Below are 25,869 nucleotides of genomic sequence, written 5' to 3' on the forward strand. Positions count from 1 at the left end.
ACTCACGCTTAAGCAGCTGCAGATGTAGGACAAGCACACCCAAATCAACCCTTTCTAGTCCTTTTCCTCTGTATTCATAAACCCACATACACTAGTAGTATTCCCATAAGTGTGGTGTCTGTTATTTGCTGTAGAACCCCAAGTATCTCAGCTGTTAATAAACCTTTAAAATCTCCATGGTTGTGCAGATACGGTTGAAAACATAGACTGGGCCACAATCCAGCCCATGCTTAAGCCCATTGAAATAATTTGGTTGAAGTACACTAATTAAGTAATGGATTGTAGGTACAAATGGAACCACAATCCAATGGACTGCATAAATATATTTCCTTACCAATATACTCCCAGTCAGATTCCCACGTTCATAAACTCCCATTGTTGATATTTCCAATATATTTCTCTCCTATTACCACACCTTTTTTGTCACTTTTTGAAAAAAAGAGAAAGGAAATATTGAGTCAATAATAAAGGATGCAAATTAGGTTCATTCAAAATAATCAGTTTTGTATATGAGCATAGAATTTGAGTTAACTTGCTGAAATGTTTGAATTTGGCTGGTGCACAGTATGAAAATCCTTTCTTACTCCTCTTGGTTTCAGAATTCAATATTGTCCTTCAGCAAATGTTTCAATTATGAGGTGTGGGTGTGCATGTGTGCATGTATACAGAATGGTGATGGTGGTGTCATGTACTTTTATGAGAAGTAGTCACTGTGGCTATTTTTAGCAGCTCATAGGCCGAGGTGTTGGTGTCAACGTAATCCTGTAGCAGGCGATTTAGGCCAAGGATAAACTGCAAGTTTTTCATTTGATTCCAACATTAAACCAACACAGCTATGATTGCTATTTATGGTTTGCAGTCCTTAGGTTTGTAGTCACAGAGTTGTCCTGAACTACAGCATTGCCGTTCTTTGTTGCAGCGAAGTGTATAGTGCTGGCTTTCATCTTTGCGCCTAGAGGCAATAAAGCACAGGGCTCCTGCACTTTTTTAAAAAAATAGTTGGAAAGTCATCAGGAGGAGTTTTCACCTCAGCAGCCCTGTGGCACATTCATATATACTTGCTGAAATTCACTCTTCTGTGCAACTGTTTCAGGCCTATGAGCACTTCCATTCTTGTTTGTGGACTCTGTTCAATAGGAATACACTGAATGTGCAAAGAGGGGGTGTTGGAGCAGCAGACCCCGCCCTGTGTGTTCTGCCTGTTGTATGAGGGTTGCTTTTTTAGTTTTCCCTTTCATTGCCTCTCCTTCTGCAGATAACGGTCCTGCGCTCACTTAGATTCTGAATCCATCATCCTTCAAGAAAACTGTTGGAAGAAGCCAACCAAGAATAGCCAGGATGTTCTGATCTTCCTCTCATTGCCTGATCCTTTCATGCCTGTGTCTCATCCCACACAGGAGCCTGGACTGTGGAACGCCTGCTGGCACTTGCTCAGAGAAGTCTTGGGGATTCCCTAAGCTTGTGCAATACAAAGATACCCTTTCCATTTTATTTTATTTTTTAAAAAATCCCTTTCTTTTAAGTGTTGTATGAGTTTGTGTGTGCGTATATATATATATAAAAGCCCAGGTCAAACTGGAACTGATTTACAGTAGAAGTGACTGAAAACAACAAACAAATGAGAGAGAAAAAACCTTGACAAAAAATAGAACAAGTTATTTTATTTATTTGAATATTTAACAGAGAAAAGTAGTGCTGATGTTGCACAGTATTTTTGTTTAAAAAGCATTTTACTTCAAAATTTAAAAGCAATTCTTGTGAAGAGGGGATTTTTCCCTAGAGCGCTTAAATGTAAGATAAAGACTGACTATTTGCTTTCAGGTTAATTTTTTTTTTTAAGTTATGAAAATAAAGATAAACTCTGCTTTCTCTTACTTTAAAGATGCCATTCATACACACGCTGGGTGTTTTTTTTTTCTTTCCCCAAACTGGATGTGGTAAGTTTAAAGTTGTTCTGGCTTATTTTCCTGAATGTCTGCTAATGTTTCCTGCTTGGTTGTATTGTATTAGAGCAAAAGTCAAAACTTTCAACAAAATATTTTGAAAATGAAATGCTGGATCTTGGACAGTTGTTGTAACAAGGACTATAAGCGCAGTCTCCCCAGCACTATCATCTTACAGGAACTTTGGGTGTTACCAGTTCTCAGCAATAATGCCACTTAAACTAGGTGCTTATAAAATAGATTTTGTTGTCTGAAAAGAAGTTGTTTTCCTGCGTTGATTAGTCCACTCAAGAGCTATCAGCAGCTAACAGCTGCTTGCTATAGTCCACAAATAATGTAAGCAACACAAAAAGAAGCAACTGGGACAATACATCTGGAGAGAAACCTTTTTCTCTACAACTGTTCTAAGAGGCATTTGAAATAATATTTGGGAAGAGGTAGAATATTAAAAACCATCTTTCCAGGAATCGCAGAGTTTATACAGTTGGATCTAATCACAGGTCATAGTTCTCTCTATAGTAATTTGTTAGGACCAACATGTGACATGCTGATAGCTGGTGCTTATGTGACAGCTTTTAAAGAGTGATCCCTACCTATTCTGGGAAGGACGTATGAAAATGACCCCAGGTTCCAATTGATCCAGAACAGTTTCTGGGGAAATCCAATTGGAGAAGCCATTCTGATATAACATTTTCAGTGGATATTTGCTTACCAGATGATGTCAAAAAGTTGATTGTGTGAGCCTTCGAATTGTACTGTGCGATGTACTTCTATGCACCTTTACTTGGAAGTAACACTCGCTGAGTTAAAATGTGGCTTACTCCTTAGTAAGTGTGCACAGGAGTGCTTAGTCTGCTATACGATTTGGTTTTGAATAAAGGTAATGACACCATCCCCATACAATTTAAACCTGAAGCCTTCTCCTGAAATTCTTAGAGCGATCCTGCTCTAAGAGGACTGAGCAAACCCAGCCATCATGCATTCTCATTGAGCTGGCTCAGGAGTCCAGGGGAGTGAAACCACTTTGAAATATACAACTGTACAGCAGTGGTGCTATGAATTTTGCATGCTCAGTTGTTCTTTCAGGGATGCTGGTTATGGGGGCAACGCAGAATCCAGTCCGGAAAAGCATCAGACATGTTCAACTCAGTAGGTCAAATCTGCTTCCTAGTAAGGAGCTGGAGCTCCAGAACATTGCACATTAAAATCAATGGCAGAACTCTTATTGGGGTCAGTGACAGAAGACCCATTTAGACAGTCACTTCAGTGATTTCACTTGGAAATCTGCAGACTATGCTGCCATTAAAAACAAATGTTCCCACTAGATGCAAAATGCACAAACTGTACTAACGTGTTTTGTGTTCACTTAAAATCAACTTCCAAGGCGCCTCCTGTATACTTCTCTGTAAATATTTATTTACCCAACCTTTTTTAAAAGGAAAAAATATTGTGAAACTGCAATTGCTGTACATAGTTTTTAAAGGTCCTCATTGTTTACAATGCTGCCCTCCATACTGAAAATAAAACTTCCTTCTCTACTTATTTTTGTTTGCTTCCCCATGTGGTAAAATATTATTTCAGTTTTCAAAAAACAAACAAACAAACAAAAACCAAAGTACAAATGTTTTACATACTTTTTTTTGGTTTTGTTTTCCATTGGTATTTTGACTTTGTCCATAGTCATAGTCAGCGGCTGCTGTGAAGGTAGAGAAGAGAACAGGATGTGCAAGGCTACCTGATGTTGTGTCTGACTTTTGTCCGTGTAGCTCACTCCTGCTATCTACTGTGGCAGTTTGACTGACTCCAAGGTTTCAGGCCAAGGTCTTTCTTAATGGGAGATGCAAGGAACTGAATATGGGGTCAGCTACCACTGAGATGCAAGGCAAAACTACATGTTCCATTCGGCATGTAAAGAAATGGCATGGTTAAGCTGACCAGTTTTATTTTGAAGAAATAAACCTTCAAATGGCCATTGAAAATCCATTCTGGGAGCTCCCAGGCCCAGATTTGGGTCCCTCACTGGAATCCCGCTGAACCCCCAACTACTGTTAACTCAAAGATTCTGTCAATCACACCTTCAGGGGCAGCTGGGGAGATTCTCAGTGGGAAACTGGCTTGAAAGTCCCTAAAAGCCGCTTTTCCTTCGAAATAATGCTTGTTCAATGTGACTTGTAGTCTGGCCCTTCCATGGGTGTCAGTCCCTCCCAGGAAAGCCGCAGCAGGTTATGCACAAACTGCAGTAGTTTCTATAATAGGGAACCAAGGGGCAAGGGGCAGAGTCCTTTGGAGAAAAACTGCACGAGAGTTGCATGCTGCAGCTATTGTACATTCCCATACATTTCAGTGGGCTTTCAGAGCAGAACCTCCAGAAGGATTGTGATGAATCATTAAAGGTTTAAAGCACAATGCTTAAGTCTTTTGCTTAGGAATGCTTAAGTCTTCATCAGTTAACTAGGACATTAGTCCTACTGAACTCAGCGGGACGTACCTCTGAAGCAAACATGCTGAGGATCAGACTGACAGAATCAAACTACGCATTTGATTTCTTTTGTAAGGTTGATGCACAATTCATAGAAACTTTAAAGTTGGTGTGGCAGCCTGATCAGTAGTATATGTAATGAAATGTAAAACCAAATAGAATCCCGCAGTAGTTCCTCTCTTAATGTGTGTGTGTATCTATCTATCTATCTATCTATCTATCATCTATCTCATGGCCATAAATTGGCCTACAGTTAATGTACACTTGATCCCCTTTCAGATTTAAATGCAGTTTGGTGTCTACAAAATTTAAGCCCTTTGCTACACTACAGAGCTCCCTATGAATGGGAACTTCCATTTCTCCTCCAAAAGATGATAACCACCATGTAATCCTCTTCGCCAGCATCTCTTTAGTCTGGACTCTAAATCATGTTAAAACTAATCAGAAAGCAAAATAAAATTATTTGAATCTTTAATTGGTGTTAACGAGAGTCAGACAGCTCAGTCGGTAGAGCATGAGACTCTTAATCCCAGGGTTGTGGGTTCAAGCCTCACATCGCAGAGGGTTAGACTAGATGACCCTCATGCCCCTTCCAACTCTACAATTCTGTGATTATATGATTCTGTGTTGCGGGAAATGGCACAGAAAGTGATCCAGGGAAAGGAAGCAACTCTTATTTTTATTTGTGGCGGAGGCTGTTATAACAGCATTAGGCAGATCCCAATTTTTCTACTAGCCTGATATTTTTTTAACTAGAAAAAGCGCTAAAATGTGGATTTGATTAACGACCCCACAAAAGAAAGCATCAAATTCAGTAATGCCAAGTTCTAAAAATTCCTCCTTCCCTTTCATGAAAAGCTTCTATATTTCAGGATAGAAACTCATTTAACAGCACTGTACTCAATATCTTTAGAAATACTTGACTGGACTCCAATTTAATGGCCTGCACTAGTACTGAATGACATGCAGATGAGGTCCAGCTAAAAACTGCTACAGAAACAAAGATTTATTGTAAGTACTGAAAAACGAAAAACAGTTTGAAACAGCCTTTTGTAGCCATTGCTTGATGTAAGAGATGGAAAACTTTGGAAATTATTCACAGGTGTTAGTCCTTTCCAATCACCTTATCTGATACTGTAGTTCTGCCTAGCAAAGTTGAGATTTAGCTACAGAAATGTTTTTGTGTTTTGTTGTAGAGGCGATTATTATAGTTCCAGTTCATACCAGTGTTCTCATCAGTGCTTTTGGTAATACTTTAAAGTACAGTTTGGTGAAATGGTGCGGTTTTTCACTCTGTCACAGCTATGCCAGCATTAATAGGACAGATGGGGTGAACTGTACAGTGGTATCTTAGGTTACATATGCTTCAGGTTACATACGCTTCAGGTTACAGACTCCGCTAACCCAGAAATATTACCTCGGGTTAAGAACTTTGCTTCAGGATGAGAACAGAAATTGTGCTCCGGCGGCGCAGCAGCAGGAGGCCCATTAGCTAAAGTGGCACCTCAGGTTAAGAACAGTTTCAGGTTAAGAACGGACCTCCGGAACGAATTATGTACTTAACCTGAAGTACCACTGTACTTTAATCAGCACATCTTTTCAACAGCCCCTTTGTAGATGATATATCTGGTGAAATGGGTTGAGTAGTTCCCCCGCCGAGTGTGCCATCAGAACATTTCAGGACATGTAGCCACCTGAAAACTTATTTCATCAATTCTAATAAGACCTGCTTATACATTATTCGTTTCTCAGTAGCAAGTTCAGTGACTAGACCTCGAAGCCTGTTATAGAGGCCAAATTCCCTACACCCTATCCTGCCATCCAGCCCATTCCCTTTAGGGAGACTTACTTGATAACTAATTTTAAAAGTCTAAATGTGCCAGCACCCTGAAATCCTTTGTTAACTAGAGTTTACAACGCAATCCTAACCCTACCCCCACCCCTGGTAGTGCAGCAATAAAATTGCTGGCACATTTGCAAAGCTAAGCAGGGTCCAGTATGGTTTCAGATTGGATGGAGGAGCACATGTTGAGATGCCTGAATTGCAGGGGGTGGGACTTAGGGTCCCTTCCAATTCTTATAATAATAAGAAGAAGATGAAGATTTTATTTGTACCCGGCCGGAGCCAGGCTCAGAGCGGCTAGCATCATATAAATAATACAATATGCATAAAAACAAGCAATCAATCAATTAAAATGCATCCCAAAATTGATTCAAATAATTTAAAGTTAAAGTTAAAACTGGACAAATGACAATCCCCAGGTTAAGATTGAAAGCTGTTAATACTCGCCAGGACCAACTGTTTCCACTGATATTATAGGGACCTGTGAGCAGGATGGGAAACCTTCTTCGTGCTTGTTCTTATACAAAGAGAAAAGGAGTCAGACTGAACCCTGACCAAAGGCCTAGCAGAACAGCTCTGTCTTGCAGGCCCTGTAGAAGGATGTAAAATCTCGCAGGGCCCTGGTGTCTTGTGAGAGAGCATTCCACCAGGCTGGGGCCACGGCTGAAAAAGCCCTGGTTCTGGTCGAGGGCAGTCTAATCTTCCTGGGGTCTGTTGTGATTTGCAGATGGTAAATGATTCATATTCATATCTACTTAGAAGTAAGACCCACTGAGTTCAATGGAACTTTCTTCCAGGTAAGCGTTTTTGTGCAGCAGAAGCTGCTCTTTCAAGCAGCAATTCTGCCTGGTATAAAAATGGAATTCACCGCATGCTTGCAACCTTTTTTTCTATAGTAGCACCAGGAACATTAGAAGCAATCAGTCCTGATACAGTTTTCCGAACTTCAGGATGAGCTTCGCAGCCCCAGCCATCTATTCGCTAATGGCTTGTGCTAAATGCAGATCTTGAGGATCAACTGCTAGTACAGAACTAAACATGATAACCATATCTTGCTAATGTTCTGTTTCTAATGGAAGCAAACTAAATTGGTTCTAATTGAAAAGAAAAGGGGGGAAATCAATAGATCATTCTCTTTAATGGGAAGTTAAATTTTAAACATTGAACTCACATCAAGTGGTTGAAATAGTCTCTGAAGGTAAATAACTAAGCAGAACTCAGCAGAGAATCTTCTTATTTTGGTTTGGCCTTTATTAGACATGGGAATTAGAATAGTACATTAGTATTACCATCAGGTGTCAGCAGGATTAAATGTAAAAGGTGGAACTATTGAACAGTGCGTATCTGCATGACACAAACAGTTAAATCATCATGTGCACATGCTAGTTATGTGTATTGTTCTACTTAGTTTAGTTCTCAGTTTACTAATTATGAGAAATTATAATCTTCCCTCACAATATAACATGACATGCCACAGTAAAAAATGTTTCTGAAGTGTATTGCTTAGTACTGGAGTTGATAGTAAACAATATACCATTTTCTAAGGAAGACACTGCTAGAAAATTGGAAATAAGATCTCCACCCCCTGCTTATAGGCACCCATTCAAATGTATTCCTATCATTTAATAGATCAGCTGTATGTTGTCAGGCTTCTTCAGAGCCCATGGGTAGAGAATCCTCCTATGAAGTGTGTTAGCACATGGTCTTTGCATCCCTTAACATTTCGTGTAAACCTACAGACTTCTCTCTCTTGTTAAAGATATAACTGCAAAGCATTGTGCCATGACTCTGAATTGAATGAGGATACGCTGTCTAATTCCGAAGGTATGTTTACACCAACCTTCTCCAACCAGATGCCCTCCAGACAATTTGGACTACAATTCCCATCATCCCCGACCATTGACTGCTGGCTAAAGCTGCTGGAAGTTGGAGTCCAAAACCACTAGAGGACTTCAGATTGGGGAAGGGTACTTTACACAAACAAATATCGGTTCAGACAACCTGAACTGCAACCTTCCCTGGAGGTGCTATGTGAACTCTTCATATACGTTATTCCAAGTGTTTTCAGTTCAGTATGACTCACTGACACATTGTTGACCTGGATCATAGAAAATGTGATGCACTTGCTTACATGCGGAAAAGCTTTCTGACAGTAAGAGCTGTTTGGCAGTGGAACAGACTCCCACAAGATGTGGTGGACCCTCCTTCCTTGGAGGTTGTTAAGCAGAGGTTGGATGGCCATCTGTCATGGATGCTTTAGCTGAGATTCCTGCATTGCAGGGGGCTGGACTAGATGACTTGGGTTGGACTTGGGTCCCCTTCCCGCTCTTAAGATTCTACAGTTCTACTGTATTGAATCTGCTCTCTCTCACATTTCATAAGCAACCACTAAATAACCGTAGGAATGTAATGTAAACGTCAACGTAAGAGCCATATAAGATCTGCGCATCCCATGTCCACATAACATCTAATAATACAAAATTAATCACAGTATCCCCTACAAGCAGGATATATTTAATCATAAAATTAGGCAAATTGTCAATTGCCATATGTCTTTTGTGGATTAAGAAGAACATTCTTCCAGTTACCTTCCTTGTTACCTCCTCCTCCTCCCAACTTTACATAAATATTTGAATTAATGCTAGCTTTTTCCGATACAGGAAAAGCCACTACAATAAATCCCTTTGTTTCTTGTACGTACAAAATCTGTAGACTCGATGCAAAATACCATAATGAAACATGATGTGTTTCAAAAAATACTTGAAAAGACAGAAGATTAAGTATCTGGGTGATCTTTCGGTTTCAGAAGGTCGTTGGGCTAGTTCCAGGTGAGAGTGAAATGATAGAGGATGCATCTGGAACTTTCTCTTTCATTCATCAGCAAGAGAAGCCATTGCAGTACATGGGGCATAGATTCATTCTTTGTAAGTATTACCTTAAATCTGTCTGTCTGTTGGGCAGCACTACAAATCATGCACACACAACGCTGCCTGTTTGTACTAACCCAGTAAGGATGAGAGAGAAGCTTTATTGCATTGCATTATAGCTTTATAAGGAAGTTTAAAGGTACATGTGTAGTTTATGGGAAATGGTGTTGTTTATTAAGTATTGGGGGGGGGGGGGACAACCACAGCCAGTCTGCTACCCTGAATTTTGAGCGTACCATGACCATGTCGTTTTTGCTTGGCTGAACATTTTGAAAGGGTTAGTGAGCTTGCAAGTTGATTGAAAGCTCTGTGGTGTGTGAAGTGGCCAGGCTGAAAAGCCTGCAGCATATAGGGAGAACTTCCTGAGCCCTGAAGAAATTGATTCCCCTGATGAAGTTTGCCGAGGGTGTCATGATGGGTGAAAAGGGGGTACAAAGGGAGCACCCCCTTGTAGCTCTTGCATTGTGGTGATTCACCCAGCCTCTCTTCCTTCCTATCAACATATTGTTTGTCTGCCCATAGCTCAGCAGTCAAGTATAGCAAAATGCCCTTGCAGAGAGGTACATTCAGCATGAAAGATTTGCCCAGAGTAAGTTAAATTTTATGTACTTTTGATTGGTAGTATCTTATAAGTTGGAAGAGGCTTTATTTTCAGAGCGCTTACATGACAAGCTTAAATTCCCATTTTACATATCAGTCTTCCTGCCATTAAATCCCCTTGCTTTGCATGAAGACAGGTTTCTTCCCTGTTGGGATTGTTAAGCTGTCTAACTGCCTTTGGCAATTAGCAATTCATTCCCCATAATGCTTTGCTCATTGTAATATGTACTCGTGTGTGTGTGTGTGTGTGTGTGTGTGTGTGTGTTTATCTGTGTTTTCTGGAGGTCGCAGTGACCTAATTCACCCCCAGGAATTGAACAGTGTTGGGCGCCTTATCTAGTGCATTAACAAGCTGATGCATCAATATAAGGTCATTTGAGTTGCTTCCCCAGCAGATTTCATAGGCAAGGAGCAAGCATTTTGCCTAGCAACTAGGAATGTCAGTAAGGGGCAGTTTGGTAGAAGTGAGGCAATGCACTAGGTATTTAGCCTGACAAGGAGAATTATAAGGAAGCCGTGTTATCAACAGATCTCAGGTTAAGGCTCCAATCAATAATTACTGCATGCTTGGGCCCAGGTGTCAGCCCTGCATCTTTAATGCAGCAGTCTGATGCCCCAGTGTGTTTTTTAAAATTATTATTAGTAGTAAAGGCTCTTCCTTGCCAGGATATTGAAGGTGAGGCAGTTCTTGGGTGCTCATATGTTAGCTGTTTTGCATTTCCTAGATCTAGGCCAGAAAAGGTTCTGCCATTAAAGTTGGATGGATGCAAGTTTTGTTTACATTTGTACACAGTGGCGTAGCGTGGGTTGTCAGCACCCGGGGCAAGGCAAGTAATTTGTGCCCCCTAACCCGTGGATTTGTGCCCCCTAACCTTAACCCCCAGATGTTGTGCCCGGTGCGCCCGCACCCCCCTGCACCCCCCACGCTACGCCACTGTTTGTACATGCACCTCTCTGTTTCTTTGCTGCTTCTCTTGCTTTCTATGGCTCCCATGAGTTGTTTACAGAAGGGGCCTTTCTTTTATCTACATTTTATCCACCTGGCACCTGAATATACTTAAGATCTACTACAAAAAAACCAGTTCATTCCAATAGCAAACTCAGGTGGCAAGAGACAACAGAATTAGGGCCAAAATGGAGTCACTGAGAAACATCAGGGAGGTACCAGCATATCCAGAGGAATATCAAGGTTTGCAGAAATGTATGTGCGCGCACACACACTCATAAGGGACACACACTCATAAGCCCAGTGAGGACTGAGGATGCTCAGTAGTCACAGAATGGTGAGTGTCAGATGGAAAAGAAAAATGGGAAAGGGGAAGAGTGGAATGGCATATGCTAGAGGAGAACATAGCTGGCTGACTGGCTGGAGCCCTGACCAGGAGCTGTGTTGTTAGGATAGGAGAATACATGCTAGAATTTTGAACAGGTAATATATAAACCACCAACAGTGATGTATGTAGTAGCAATATGAATCCTTCACTGGGATTCTCTTTTGTGTTTTCCTACAGTCATAATAGGTAGGAATCATCAATTCAATCTATCTATAAAGTCAGATTCTGATTAGCGACAAGTTAAATAATGAATGGCCCCTTGAATGTTACTGTCACTGTCTTAAAATCTGGTGATGAGCATGAAAATTGGGCTCTTCTCACTCAAATATAAAAGATCTTCATATACTGTACATCACATAATAGAAAATATAAAAATTTGTCACAAACCTTGCAAATTTCTACGCAACGAGACAATTGCCCCAAACTACATCTGAAGTTTCAATAATTTTATGTGCAACAAAGAGATGCATTTTATTGGGTTTTCCAGTGAAAATATGGCCAAGATTTCTACCATGGAGTCCTAGTTTCATGTGCATAGTTGTTGAATGCAGGGATCTTGCAATGGGAACCGCAGTGGATGATACAGAAATTGATCGCTGGTTGCATTTTGGCATGGAGCTGTGAGCAGTGTTGAGCTGTTTAAACCCTCCAACAGGGATGTCTTGGATAAAGATATCTTAGAGCAGTGGTTTTCAACCAGTGTGCCTTGGCACCCTGGGGTGCCTTGAATGGTGGTCAGGGTGCAGCGGGCAACACTGGCCTCTGTCCCTCTTTCCTTCTCTCTCTCTTCTGATGCTCTCTCGTGCCTTTGCCTTCCAAAGGCTTCCACAGCTGTTGTTGCAGCAGCCCTTGCTGCTGCCTCCCAAGCTGAGGTGCTGGCCTCACATTCACCTGTGGTTCGTCTCCATTGGGACACTAGGACTGGGGGAATCCTCTGCCCAGGTTCCTGTGGGGCAGCATGTGGAGGCACCTTCCTTTGGGGCAGGGGGGAGAGCTCAGAGACCAGCAGCTGCCTGGAGGACTCCCAAGGAGAGGGGAGAAGAGAGGAGGCTGAAGGAACACTCTACAAGGGAGGGTTTCGAAAAGAGGTGAGAGGCTGCCAACTCTGCAGGCAAGGGGTGACCTAACTGGGCTCCTGAGCCCCACAAGGGTGCTGCAGACAGAATGCAGGTGGTGAAGGGATCTGTGGACTCAAAAAAGGTTGAAAACTTCTGTCTTAAAGAATGTTGCCTTCTAGTTCTATATAGCAAAACTACTTTCCCCTAGGACTGACACATCATTTTATCAGGGGTTGCTGTGATGAGGAATCCTAGTTTAGCTCTGTCTTGAGCCTTCTTTATCTTTGCCTAGGTGTCAAAGTGAAGAACCCAGGTGTGATGCCTTGTTCCTTTAACTCTTCATCTGCTTTTGAGTTTTACTTCCTCTTTGACTCTCAGTTCAGTGAAAAGGAAACTTGACATGGCTGCTGAGCTCTAGCCAAAATTTATCATACAGTGGTGCCCCGCAAGATGAATGCCTCGCAAGACGAAAAACTCGCTAGACAAAAGGGTTTTGTGGTTTTTGAGCTGTTTCGCAAGACGAATTTCCCTATGGGGTTGCTTCGCAAGACGAAAACGTCTTGTGTTTTTTGCAAGTTTGTTTCCTTTTTCTTAACACCGTTAATACAGTTGTGACTTGACTTCGAGGAGCAACTCATAGAACGTGGTGTGGTAGCCTTTTTTGAGGTTTTTGAAGACTTTGGTGATTTTTGAAGCTTTTCCAAAGCTTTTCCGACACCGTGCTTCGCAAGACGAAAAATTCGCTAGACGAAAAAACTCGCAGAACGAATTAATTTCGTCTTGCGAGGCACCCCTGTACATGTAACTCAGCAAAATGTATTTACATACAATGCATTTCTTTTTAAGCCTGAGTTTAAAATATAAACTATAATTAAAACCTGAAAGATCACCAATCAGAACCTCCAACTCACCTCTTGCCACTTAAAGCTCAGCCAAATAGTCACTTTGGCGAGTATGAATGGAAAAGGAATGGCATAAGAATGAATCATGTTCACAATACACCCCTTTCTTCTGAGAGCTTAGTATGTCACTTTATAATAGGAACTGATGTGCAGATGGTATAGTTAAGTAGCCATGATCATGGAGATATTGATAGGACATATGAGGATAGTGCAGCATAGTATATAGGGAATGCCTGTCCCTAGTGAGTTATGTATTTGATTGTGTGTAGCTCTGTAAGTGTTGTGGTAGACACCTGTTTAATCTGAGATGTAAGAACAGCAAATCTAAACATCTAAAATAAATTATCCTCTAACTTTAAACTTAGAAACTAACAAGCCTTTGAAAAGTTTGTTCTTTTTCTCCTTCAGATATGTAATGTCTTTCCCCCACACCATAGTGGGCCAGCAGAATGAACAGATTTAAGTGCTACACGATGGGATAGGTATATATGTATATAGTTTTAATTCTATCAATGTTTAATTGTTTTTAATTGTTTTTTCTTTGTTCTTATTGGTTCTTGTTTTTATCTGTAAGCTATTTTGTGTCCTGTCAGGGGAGAAGGCAGAGTATAAAATAGTAGTAGTAGTAGTAGTAGTAGTAATAATAATAATAATAATAATAATAATAATAATAATAATAATAATAGACTGGTTGTGAGCAGCCCTCACAGGATCAGTTGGGTGCTGGGTGCTGGCAAGGAACAGGTCCAACAACTGCTCTTCATAATATAATTGGTAATTTTTAACACTATTAATAGAAAACCAGGGAATTTCTCGTAACCAGAAGAAACTTTCATTATCTTTTCATCAAACCTCTGTGCACTTAACTGCCTGTGAACTGTAAGCATCAACAGCACATAAATTGGAAAAAACCCAATAACTTATTCTATAAAAGGAAGCTGTCATATCACAAATTGTTTCTTGAAATATTATTAAGAGGGTAGATTGAGGCCCTTAGGTGGGGTGGAGCACCCCCTGACCTCGTGTCGACTGTGGCCCCATGTAGGGGTGCAAGTCCAAAGCAGGACTTGTTGTGTGAAGCATTGGGAAATTAAACTGAGCCAAATGTGAAATCAAAAGTATCAACACAGCGACGAGAAGCAGATACACAAAGCGATGTTAATGTGGCATGTACTGATTTTACTGACGTTTCGTAGGACAGGTCTACTGTCATGAAGATGTCTGGGTCTTACACAGATCATTAGAATAGTTCCAAAATAAAGGGATAGCACAGCATGGCCAACATAAGCTTAGCTGTGCTTCTGTTTTCCATAATGAAAGAGCACTTGCATCCTTACAAATTGAAGATAATAATAGTAGAACATTCTAAAGCAAAACGAAAGTAAGAAATAATGGGGATGAGAATGGTGATTTGGTTGGATGATTTTAAAGCAAGGGAATTCTAAAGCCCAATATGAGAACAGCATATGCATTAGATGACCCACGAGTAACCATTGTGAAATTGCAAGGGTACTGACTAATGTTTTGGGAATTAAGATTGCAAAATTACCAGAGAGAAGACCATCTCTGATAAACAAATCTTCCCACTACAGTGTTTAGACTTTGACCAATCACTGACCAATTGTCCACCGAACTGGGTAAATATGATTTACCTCAAGAACAACTTGCAGGCCTGCTGATAGAGTAGCATTAAGTTTTCAAATCTGTTCTGTGGTTCAGGAATCCACAACTCTTTGAATTTGGGGTTAAATTTGCAATCAGGACCTGTACTTGTGGATTCTGTTTAGAAAACCACCACAAGTAGACGAGAGAGAGTTCAGAGGAAAATAATACAGTCTGACCAGTGACTGTTAAAAATAAACAAAAAATAAATGCACAAGTCTTCCAGAAACAACACTATATATCAGGAATATACATTAGGAACCTGGTACTATTCAAACATTATTGGGCTCCACCTCCAATCGCCCCTGACCATTGGCCATGCTGACTGGGGTGGAGGGGAGCTTTTATCCAGCAGAACCTGGAAGGCTACAGGTCCCTTTGCTTCATGGTGTAGCATTTGTATCTTGATCCTGTAGTTGTTTACACAGAATAAACTCCCGCCGAGTTCAGTGGGTTGTACACCTAGGTCACTGGGGGAGTGGCTTTGCCATCCAACATAGACCTGGTCCAAAGGTTATTTTAAGCCAAATATTGGTTTGGTTTTGGTTACAGCTTGTGGCTCCATGAGCTTGTGGGTTTGGAGAACCTTGGCTTAGCTCAGCCCAGTCCAGTGTAGCAGCGAAAAGGACCAGGGAGGAGCAAAGTGGCTGAATGCTGCTTTCTGGAGCCTGCACATTCATTCATGTTAAGCCAAGGTTTGTCTTAGTATGAAATGTGAATCAGGCCACACTCTGCTTTACTGTAGATGTGACCCATCAACCGTTGACCAATTAAAATCCATAATGGCCCTCAATTTCCAGTTACTCAAATGCTGAATATAGGGTGTACCAGTGAGAAGAAAATACCAACCTGGAGTGATATCCTGTCTTTACATTCTTTGAGTTTTCCCCCCTGAAGTCCACCTAGCCTAAGCACTTGCCTCCAGGCTGCTGTCATGCAAGGCTAATCAGATGACGGAGCTGCTATCTTAGGTCCTAGAGCTCCCCTCCTGGCCCACTTGGCACAACCTCATCTTTGTTGTAAGGAAAGCCATTTAGTAAAAGGGGGAGGGGTAGGTATATTATATTTTTCTTAAGTAAATGGCCATTATTTTTTCCTGAAGTCATTAGGGTTGTTGTTTGGAGAGGATATTGATTTGCTTTAAGATGTCTGGTTGCTGTGGCTGTGCATATGTGGCCACAATTAATCTTGTAGCGGAGAATTCGCTAATGAAGAAGCATAAATGAGCTGTGTTAAGGTCATTAGTGGTCATTGGATGTCTGCATACAGCAATTGCTCCTGCCCTTAATGGCATTTCTGGTCATTAAGGTTTCACAATTAATGACAACCGCTCTTTTTAAATATGTGTGCGTGTTGGGAAGCAAGCTCTTCTTCAAGAATTCCATTTGTTTTCTCTCAGATGTGCCTGACTAACAGTATTCTTTTAGAAAGAAATCCCTTCACAAAAACCTCTGTTTTAAATTCTGGGGCTGCTGTAAAGCAATGGTGGGATGACCAACGGATCCAGAGATGATTGCAAGCTAGGAAGTGGCTAACGGTTCTACTTCAGGGCTGGTTCTACTTCAGAACAGTTGACTGTGATGAAGAGTTTGCATTTTGCTGAAGATTCTGTGTAAAGATTGTGCATGGGCCTTTGATGAAAGAGGGCCAAGGCAGTAATTTTGGAGATTCTTGTTATGGGATGCCTGCCAATGAGGGAGAAGGACAGAAAGCACAGAAAGGAGAGCAAGATTGGGGAAACTTTAGGGTGGTTCTATCCATCCCCAGGTCACCCCCCAATTAGGACTCTTAAGCAAAACATTTCAAAAATTTCAAGGAAAGCAAACAAAGAATCTGATGAAGGAAACATTTCTCATGGGGATGTCACACATCCTAAATCTCAGTCAGCTGAAATGACTAGATAAATTCTTGTTTGTTGTACTAGGTAGTTGGACAGCTGGTAGAGAATTGAATCTAATAATAAGGGAAGTGCCTCACTGAGATAGGAGGGGCCCCTCCCCCCAAGTGTCATTTCAAATGTCTTCCCTGCCTGTCCCACAACTGTAACGTGTAACTCTCAAGCATCTTTCTTTGTTTCAGATCAGTCACATGATATAATAAAAACAACAACAATAACAATAACCAGCACCAATAGACATGTATTTCTTGTCTCCCCATATAGTTATGGGTTGCAAGGCTCACAGATGATTATTAACCTTGTTGTAAATTCCAACACACATGCACACACAAACACACACATATCTGCCTTTAAACATTCGTAACAAGTTGTTAGTTCAGCGCTACTGTGTTTTGTGAGGGTTTCCTTTTTCCGCTCTTTTTTTTCATTTTGCTTGGTAGAAGTGAATTGTTCCACCAGGCAGACTTCCAATTAATCACCATGTGCTTGATCAGGGGACCCTACCCTGATTTCATAGACAAAAATATACAGAATTACACCCTGATGTATGTGTAATATCCTACTGCTAGGGGTGACATAGCAGTTTTGCATTGTTGTGTTAAAATCATAAGCACCAAATTATACATTACTTTTCTTCCCAAAATATCTTGTATGTTTTCCCTGTATGTGGCTAATGACAGCTCTGGCTTAGGGCTTGGGGGGAGGGTATTTGGATTAGTGTTGTACCATAGAATAGTGGGCAAGACTTTTTCCACACCTTGCCTCATTCCAACCTTCCATCACAGCTGCTTTTAGGAAAAGAAAATTATACAGGGAGATGCAATCACAGATCTCCCATTCAGTATCTGATTTAGCAATCAGGTCCACCGTTCTTTTACAATACAATAAGCTATGGGTACACAGGAATCACAGGGACGCGGGTGGTGCTGTGGGTTAAACCACAGAGCCTAGGACTTGCCGATCCGAAGGTCGGCGGTTCAAATCCCTGCGACGGCGTGAGTTCCCGTTGCTCGGTCCCTGCTCCTGCCAACCTAGCAGTTCAAAAGCACATCATAGTGCAAGTAGATAAATAGGTACCGCTCCGGCGGGAAGGTAAACAGCGTTTCCGTGTGCTGCTCTGGTTCGCCAGAAGCGGCTTAGTCATGCTGGCCACATGACCCGGAAGCTGTACGCCGGCTCCCTTGGCCAATAAAGCAAGATGAGTGCCACAACCCCAGAGTCGGTCATGACTGGACCTAACGGTCAGGGGTCCCTTTACCTTTACCTTACACAGGAATCAGTGGGACTCCTAACATCCAAAGTACTTTCAAAACCTCATAGAACTGTCAAGATGAGTGAACATACCCAGACAAGTAGAAGAAGAGGGCTGGTTGAATGGCTAGACTTGAGAGGAACAAATGCAAGGTGGCACCACCGAAATAGCACATGCATGGTCATACTTGCAAACGGTTGTCTAGAATTGGCTGCTCACTAGGCTGCTCACTAGCTCTCAAGTGCTCACCTTAGAAAATAGAATTTGTGGAGGGGAGACAACAAAAAGACAATAGAGGCTGTTACGTGGCCCAGAAGTGGTCTTTTGAGTTTGGTGGCTCTGCTCAGAGGCCTAAACTAGATGTGCTATGCAGTGGTGCTCATGTTTCCCTTGACCTTTTTAAAGACCAAAAGCAGCCTTAGGGAGTGAGTCTGAACAAAGGAATGGTGGGTAGGAGGACATGCTCAATTCTTTTCCATCTGTCATTTCCCTCAGTCTTTTCCATTCCAGCAGCTGCTTCTCCACCTCTATGGAAAAAGATACAGGTTCCTTTTGTCTCCTTCCCCATGGAAAGCAGTGGGGGGAGTTGAGTAGAAAAATGGAAGAAGGTGAAAGGCTTAAACAGCCTCCCTCCAGCCCATGATCCTTGAACTTGGAGCTTCTTGAGTCTACTTGTGCTTTGCAGGAAATACTAAGGGACAATACCCATGACAGCCAGCCACATTGAGACCGAATAACTTCAGAGCTGAGCCATTATCCCCTAGCAGTTCTTCAGAATCCTTTGAGAGACTGGAAGAAAAGAAAGGTGAATGCTGTCTAGCCGCAGCATTGTGCAGAAATACAACAAGAGGGAGGATCAATTCTTCAGGAATTTTCACTGCTCCTTGTTGCTGCTCCTTGTAATCACGTCCATTTTGAGCACAGCTCTTACGCCGATTGATTTCGTTCCAATCAAAAGTCATTTCGTCCCCACCCCTGCCCAGTTGCTAACGATTGCAAGTCTTAAGCCATGCAAATACTTGAAACGACAAGCTTTTCCTGTATGAAGCCACACGTACGTCCTTTGCTTACTTTTGCACATGTGCATTTTGGATGCATGTTAAAACTTGGGAGTTGCTGAGACAGGGATGTAGAAGACTGCTTGTGAGAGATGAAGATTGCATATGTGTAGGCAAACCTTGGAGGGATGGGAGACGCGGTTGAGAAGGCCATTGTTGTCATTATCTCAGCGGTCTACTGTTGTCTTTCTTGTTTTGCAGAAGGAACACTGACCTTACCTTTGGTTTGTTTGTTTGTATTTCCCCCCTCCCCTCCAGAATCCCCCATTGCTGATCCTGCTACCGTAGTCCTGCTGTTTTGCAAAGCTGGAATCGACACGCATGTAGGGGAGGGGGCCAGAGTCCAAGCAGCTGTCCCCAGTAGATGTGACTGTTATGCTAGCTTTCCTTCGTTTATTCCTTTTGTAGGTTATTTTTGGTTCCGGGGGTCGTTGGGAGGTGTGTTTTTCTTTTTCTTTTCTTTGTTTGATCCTGAAAGGTTAGCTGTGCAGTTTGGTTTCTTCTGTGCGAACCAACCTTGGGAGTGCAGAGCTCTTAAAAATACAAATTTCTATCGCAGCCGCAAGTTTCAAATTGGTCTCCAAGCGAGGTGGTGGGCAAAGCCCACATTGATTCATTTGGAAGAGGGAGGCGCTATTTGTTCCTTCCTTTCACTCTCCTTGTTTTTGTAAAAGAGGAAAAAGAAGAAAAAGCCCACAATGTTTTTAAGAGCTCTGAATAAAACTGCTTTGCCAATGGGGAAGCGGGAAGGGATGACTTTGGTTTTTCTTGTGCCCGGCAGCAAAAGGGTTAATGCCTGCTTTCCTCTTTGATATCCATTAGTTTGGAGCCCATGTTGTGATTGGTCCATGTCCATGTGTGTTTTGTTCCTGAACTTTATGACTTTGATTAAAGGAGCAATCCAAGGTGCGCCTGACTAAGGGTGGACATTTGCCATTTCTCCAGGTCACCCAACCTGCTTGCAGTTCACAGCAAACATGACTGAGGCTGTCAAAACCTATCAGTGGCAATGCATTGAGTGCAAATCCTGCAGCCTCTGTGGGACATCTGAGAATGATGTAAGTTCATCTTCATTACCGATATTGAGATTAGCAACTTAGTTGAAAGGCTATAAGTTCATTTGTAATGTTCATTCATTTAAATCCCAGCACTTTCCGCAAGCAGAAGATAGCCTTTTCTATGATCTATAATGTTTTGGTGCGCACACATGCTCTCTCTCTTCCCTGCCCCATTGTTTTGAACTGTTTCACAGGATCATTTAAGATGATGACACTTGGTACAAATGGATCAAGGTGATAACAAAACTGTGATGGTTCAGGTGGCCTTCATAAGGCTCATTTGCTCTACCCAGGATGTACCCACTAAAGAACTTTGCAGCAAGGGAGGGACAAGCACTGCATTTGCCAACTCTGCGGACACCCCCCCCCCAGCACAACCAAGGGAAGGAGTGCTGCTAGTGCTCCTTTCCCTATCCCAAGTTCCGTATTTTTCACTCTATAAGATGCACCAGACCATAAGACACACCTAGTTTTTGGAGGAGGAAAACAAGAAAAAATAATATTCTGAATCTCAGAAGCCAGAACACCAAGAGGGATCGATGCGCAGCGATCCCTCTTGCTGTTCTGGCTTCTGGGATAGCTGCGCAGCCTGTATTTGCTCCATTGCCCATTGCACACATTTCCCCTTACTTTTTAGGAGGGAAAAAGTGAGTCTTATAGAGCAAAAAAGATGGTAAATTAAAGCAACTGCAGCATAAGCGAGAGACCACCCTGCACTATTTTCTTGAAACCACGTACATGCAGTGGTGTAGCGTGGGGGGTGCAGGGGGGGCCGGCCGCACCGGGCGCAACATCTGGGGGTTAGGGTGAGGGGGCGCAAATCCACGGGTTAGGGGGCGCAAATTACTTGCCTTGCCCCGGGTGCTGACAACCCACGCTACGCCACTGTGTACATGATGTGGCTTCCAGTCTCAGGTTAGGAGGAAATCTCTGCTGTCTTGCGGAAGGGTGTTTCACAAGATGTGGCCCAATGCAAACACCATCCTCTCTGCACAGACAGCAAGGGGAATGGAGGCCTGTGATAGGCTCCCATCATTTTACTGCAGAGGAAGGGAACTTGAGGACTTCCAGATGTTAACAGTCTCCAGCTCCCATCAGGCCCATCCATCTTAGCCAGCGGTCAGAGATGATGCAAGATGTGGAGGGCCACCAATTCTCCACCTCTTAATAAGGCCACTATAATAAGAGTATGTTCCTTTCTGATCTGGGTTTGAATACGTGTGGACCTGAACTGCGATAGCTAAGGGTGGTTCAAGCCTCAGTGTTTTAGGACCTGGAATATGTTTTGGCTGCAGGCAGCGGACATTGGAGAACATGCAAAGTCCCAAAGGTAATGTGGTAGAATCACAGTTCAATTACATGTACATTAGCTTTGTAAGCACTCTTTCGTAAAATGTTTGGAAATCTCAGATCTGAAGATGGATTATTTATTTATTTATTTATTTTTACCTTTCTTCCTCTCCTTCCTGATACCACTGGTGTCATTTGTCTTAAGTAGGTTGCTGAATTTCCCACCTGGTCTAATTTGCTGTTTTGTTTAGTTTTGCTTAATTAAAAAAAATATTTATTTATTTTAAAAAACCTGACCACTCATATAAAAATCAAGATGGTGCACAACAATATAAAGAGGTTGTTGTAAAGCAAAAGAGACCATAAATAAAATATTGAATAATCATTAAAAATGACTGGCTCATCTTGAGAAAATGCGCACAGCCTGTTGGTGTTAAAGGGTCTTCAAGAGATGTCTGAAAATGAGCATTGAGGATGCCTGCTGAATCTCTGCTGCAGAAGTGGCTCAAAAGATGGGATAGAGCCACTGTCCTAGCTTACTGGAAGGGAGAAGGGCAGGAGAGAGGCGGTGGGAAGGTTGGTGTAGTGCAAACTCACCGGGAGGAACGCTGGATTAACTCCTCAGGTGCAATTGCATCATGCCAACCTTCCCATAGGGACGCGGGTGGCGCTGTGGTCTAAACCACAGAGCCTAGGACTTGCCAATCAGAACGTCGGCGGTTTGAATCCCCGTGACGGGGTGAGCTCCCATTGCTCGGTCCCTGCTCCTGCCAACCTAGCAGTTCGAAAGCACATCAAAGTGCAAGTAGATAAATAGGTACTGCTCCGGCGGGAAGGTAACCGGCATTTCCGTGGCACTGCTCTGGTTCGCCAGAAGCGGCTTAGTCATGCTGGCCACATGACCTGGAAGCTGTATGCCGGCTCCCTTGGCCAATAAAGCGAGATGAGCACCACAACCCCAGAGTCGGCCATGACTGGACCTAACGGTCAGGGGTCCCTTTGCCTTTCTTAACCTTCCCATTGCCTTGCCACTCCCCCTTCACCCTGGTAAGCAACAGCGACCCACATAGCAGTTCTGCTCCACCTGGCAAGCAGCTTCTCTTGGCACTGGAGATTTTAAGCATCTTTCCAAGATAATAACAGGCAACAACAACAATAAAAAAACAGAAAATAAGCTGCTTACACAAGCCCCTCTTGTTTTAGCAAGGAAACTTTGCTTTTTGTGTGCAAGGGCTACAAGAAGCCCGCCCCCTCTCTGTGTGTGTGTGTTGATGTTGCTGTTAGGCCATGCCCTGAGCAAAATGAGAGTCCCCCCCCCCATTTGAAATACAAGTTGCAACATGCATGCCAGCTATCTCCAGAAATCCTGCCTGTGGAAAAGTGAGAACAGAGTGACAGCCATTTCAGAAAGCAGGAGGGATGCTCCTGGCTCTGTCTGCATTCATATATGTTCTCTGTTGTCTTCTTGCCACAACTTTGTATTTATAGTACCACAATGCACCCATTTATGAGATACTTTCTGCTGCTATGACTAATCTAATGTCCGTCTTCTTCTCTTTCCTCCTAACAATCTTGGATCAGGACCAGCTGCTCTTCTGTGATGACTGTGACCGCGGCTATCACATGTATTGCTTAAACCCACCAGTCTCTGAACCTCCTGAAGGTAACATTGCTTGGAATCTACCCCATTGTTGCTGTTTGCTGCTGTTGTTAAATATTTCTGTCCCGTTTCTCTGCTCAGAGAGCACTCAGGGTACCCTTTCCAACTTTATTTATTTATTAAATTTGTATACCACCCTTCATCCAAGGATCACAGGGCAGTTCACAACAGAAAAATACAAAATGGAAAACACAATACACAGTAAAACAAAAGCAAAAGCAAAACCAATCCACAAACCCCCTTCAATACTTAAAAGGCCATAGAATGTTAATCAGCCAAGTGTCTGGTTGAAGAGAAATGTTTTTGCCTAGCGCCTAAAGATAAGTAATGAAGGTGCCAGATGAGCCTCCTTGGGGAGAGGATTCCACAAACAGGGAGCCACCACAGAAAAGGCCCATTCCCGTTTTGCCAAAATATGGAACAAGGTAAAGACGTTTTCAAGATATCATGCTGTGTATGTGCAGTTACACAACGTGGCTTAGCCAAAGGATTCATAAATACTAATGCAAACTCCTTGCACATCAAACAGAATTGGCACCAGCAGATGAGTTTGGGTGACTTATAACTTGCTTTGCAAGCATTTTAGAAGCCTACACTAACAAAAGTAACACAAACCAATGGGTGGTTTCTTGACTTAGGAAACATGACCATTCATGAAACCTTCTTACATTTAGAGGTGTACACCTGCTTCAGATGAAACCTACATCACAAACTGAATCAGCACGCGTTGGAGAGGTTTGGATCTTGTCTGAAACAGAGCAAGTCTTCTCCAAAGGAATTCATGGCAAATTTGGGTTGCTCCTGAAGTTGCAAGGGTATTTAGAGCTGTGTTTCTCAAAGTTGGGTCCCCAGCTGTTGTTGGACTACAACTTCCATCATCCATAGCTGGCAAGACCAGTGGTCAGGGATGATGGGAGTTGTAGTCCAACAACAGCTGAGGACCCAACTTTGAGAAACACTGACTTAGAGTCTCAGGTGTTGAAAATTGATGCATATTTAGCAGCAGAGAGAAGTAGGCATTTGCAAATCATGATTCTTTCTGGTATTGCTAAAGACGAGTAACCAGAAGCAATCTCCAGTTTTCCATCTACTGTAGAATTATGACATGATGAAACCGCATCTCCTGAAACTGATAGGTCTACAAGCAGGCATATGTAACTTCTCCTCTGTTGTATTAGGCTGCCTTAGGCCAGGAACGAGCTAGATATTGTTGGACAACAACTTCCACAATCCCTGGTCATGCTGGCTGGGTCTGATGCAGACTGGAGTCTGACAACATTTGGGAGGGGTACAGGTCCCCCAACCCTGGCTTAGGCCAATAGCACAAAGCTCAGTGTTAAATGGTGCTTTATTACAGCAGCAAAAGCAGACAAGAAAACGGCTTCCTACTTCCTGCCCCCTAGTTACTCATTTTAACAGCTGCCTTATTGACTCTGCTACACACTCGGGTCAAACTTTGCTTTCCTTCCAAGTTTTGGAACAAGTGACGCTTCTCCCCACCGCCAGCCTCCAAACCAGGTCGGGGGACAGCAGGATGGTGGCGCCCGCTGTCCCCCGAGCTTGTGGGGCTGGCGGTGAGGCTCTCCTGAAGCCTGGAGAGCGAGAGGGGTCGGTGCGCACCTACCGCTCTCGCTCTCCAGGCTTCAGCGAAAGCCTGCATTTGCCCCATAGGACACACACACATTTCCCCTTCATTTTAGGAGGGGGAAAAGTGCGTCCTATAGGGCGAAAAATACGGTATATATCGGTTGTGGAAGCTGCTGTGTCTTTGAGTGTGTGTGTGTGTGTGTGTGTGTGTGTGTGTGTGTGTGTGTGGTGACTTCAACAGAAGCTAAGGAGTGATTTTCCAGATTGTGTAATGAGGCCCATGCCTGTGCCATGGGAAATCAACCAGTTAACTAAATAATTAAATGTGTTATGTGAGTCCAAAATCCTACCTCACAGAGTCAACTGCCTGCCAGATCTCTACATAGTTAACTTCCTTCTGATCAGCCTCATAGGGAAATGGGGGACAGAAGTAATTTTGACACATCTTCAACTATCCATCTGTTTATTAGGCTGAATACAATACAATTTAGTGAAACCACCCAAATGGAAAGGTATTGTATATTTGGCAAACACAACTGCCACTCACTAAGCACACTGTATGCAATACATCACTGTATCCCCCTTGTTTATACAATGGTACCTCAGGTTAAGAACTTAATTCATTCTGGAGGTCTGTTCTTAACCTGAGACACTTTAGCTAATGGGGCCTCCCGCTGCCGCCACACAATTTCTGTTCTCATCCTGAAGCAAAGTTCTTAACCCGAGGTACTATTTCTGGGTTAGCGGAGTCTGTAACCTGAAGCGTCTGTAACCTGAAGCATCTGTAACCCCATTTGGTGCTGCATTCCACTGCAAAGTGGGAGAGAGCAGGCGCTGTAACCTTCCAACAGCTTGACTTCACCCCCAAAGGCACACTCCTCCACTGTCTCCAAAGATGAATGGATGCCAGCCTTGTCTTTATCACAAAACTGTGACAAACATCACTGTAATTATTTGTAGTTGTGTGGTGCTTTAAAGATTGCTTTTAAAAAGCTCTAATGCAGGTATGAGTACCTGCACTCATGCACAGACACAGAGATGTGCGCAGCATATTTCAGATTAGAGTGTGTACCCATGCAATTTTTTTTTAAAAAAAGATTGTACCACCTCAGAGTGGTGGAGGGATGGGTGCCAACCAAAATTGATGCTTCCAGTGGGGAAACATCTGAAGAACTCCTGCATCTTTTGTCATTTGGTCCTTTATCTAAAATATATATAGCCTGTCCATATAGCATGCACACACAGAGGAATATGCATATTTGCGAGCACACATTTGGATCCGCACGTCCTGCAAATGTTTTACCTGTAGGAAATGTGTG

At 42.6% G+C, this 25,869-nt stretch overlaps 1 protein-coding gene across 4 annotated transcripts in view; it reads left to right on the top strand.

Moving 5' to 3' along the window:
* DPF3 (double PHD fingers 3) overlaps nucleotides 1-25,869 on the top strand; it is a 195,768-nt gene that overhangs the window by 164,649 nt on the left and 5,250 nt on the right. For 2 of the 4 annotated variants that reach the window (XM_082226137.1, XM_082226136.1), the window contains exons 9-10: nucleotides 19,901-20,013; nucleotides 22,885-22,966. In XM_082226137.1, the coding sequence (XP_082082263.1) occupies nucleotides 19,901-20,013; nucleotides 22,885-22,966 (195 nt within the window). Of the gene's footprint in view, nucleotides 1-1,255; nucleotides 3,486-19,900; nucleotides 20,014-22,884; nucleotides 22,967-25,869 lie in introns of those variants that run through there. The other 2 variants (XR_014220588.1, XR_014220589.1) reach the window with 1 other exon arrangement.

Source organism: Podarcis vaucheri (assembly GCF_965113315.1).
Source record: "Podarcis vaucheri genome assembly, chromosome: 1".
NCBI classification, from domain to species: Eukaryota; Metazoa; Chordata; class Lepidosauria; order Squamata; family Lacertidae; genus Podarcis; species Podarcis vaucheri.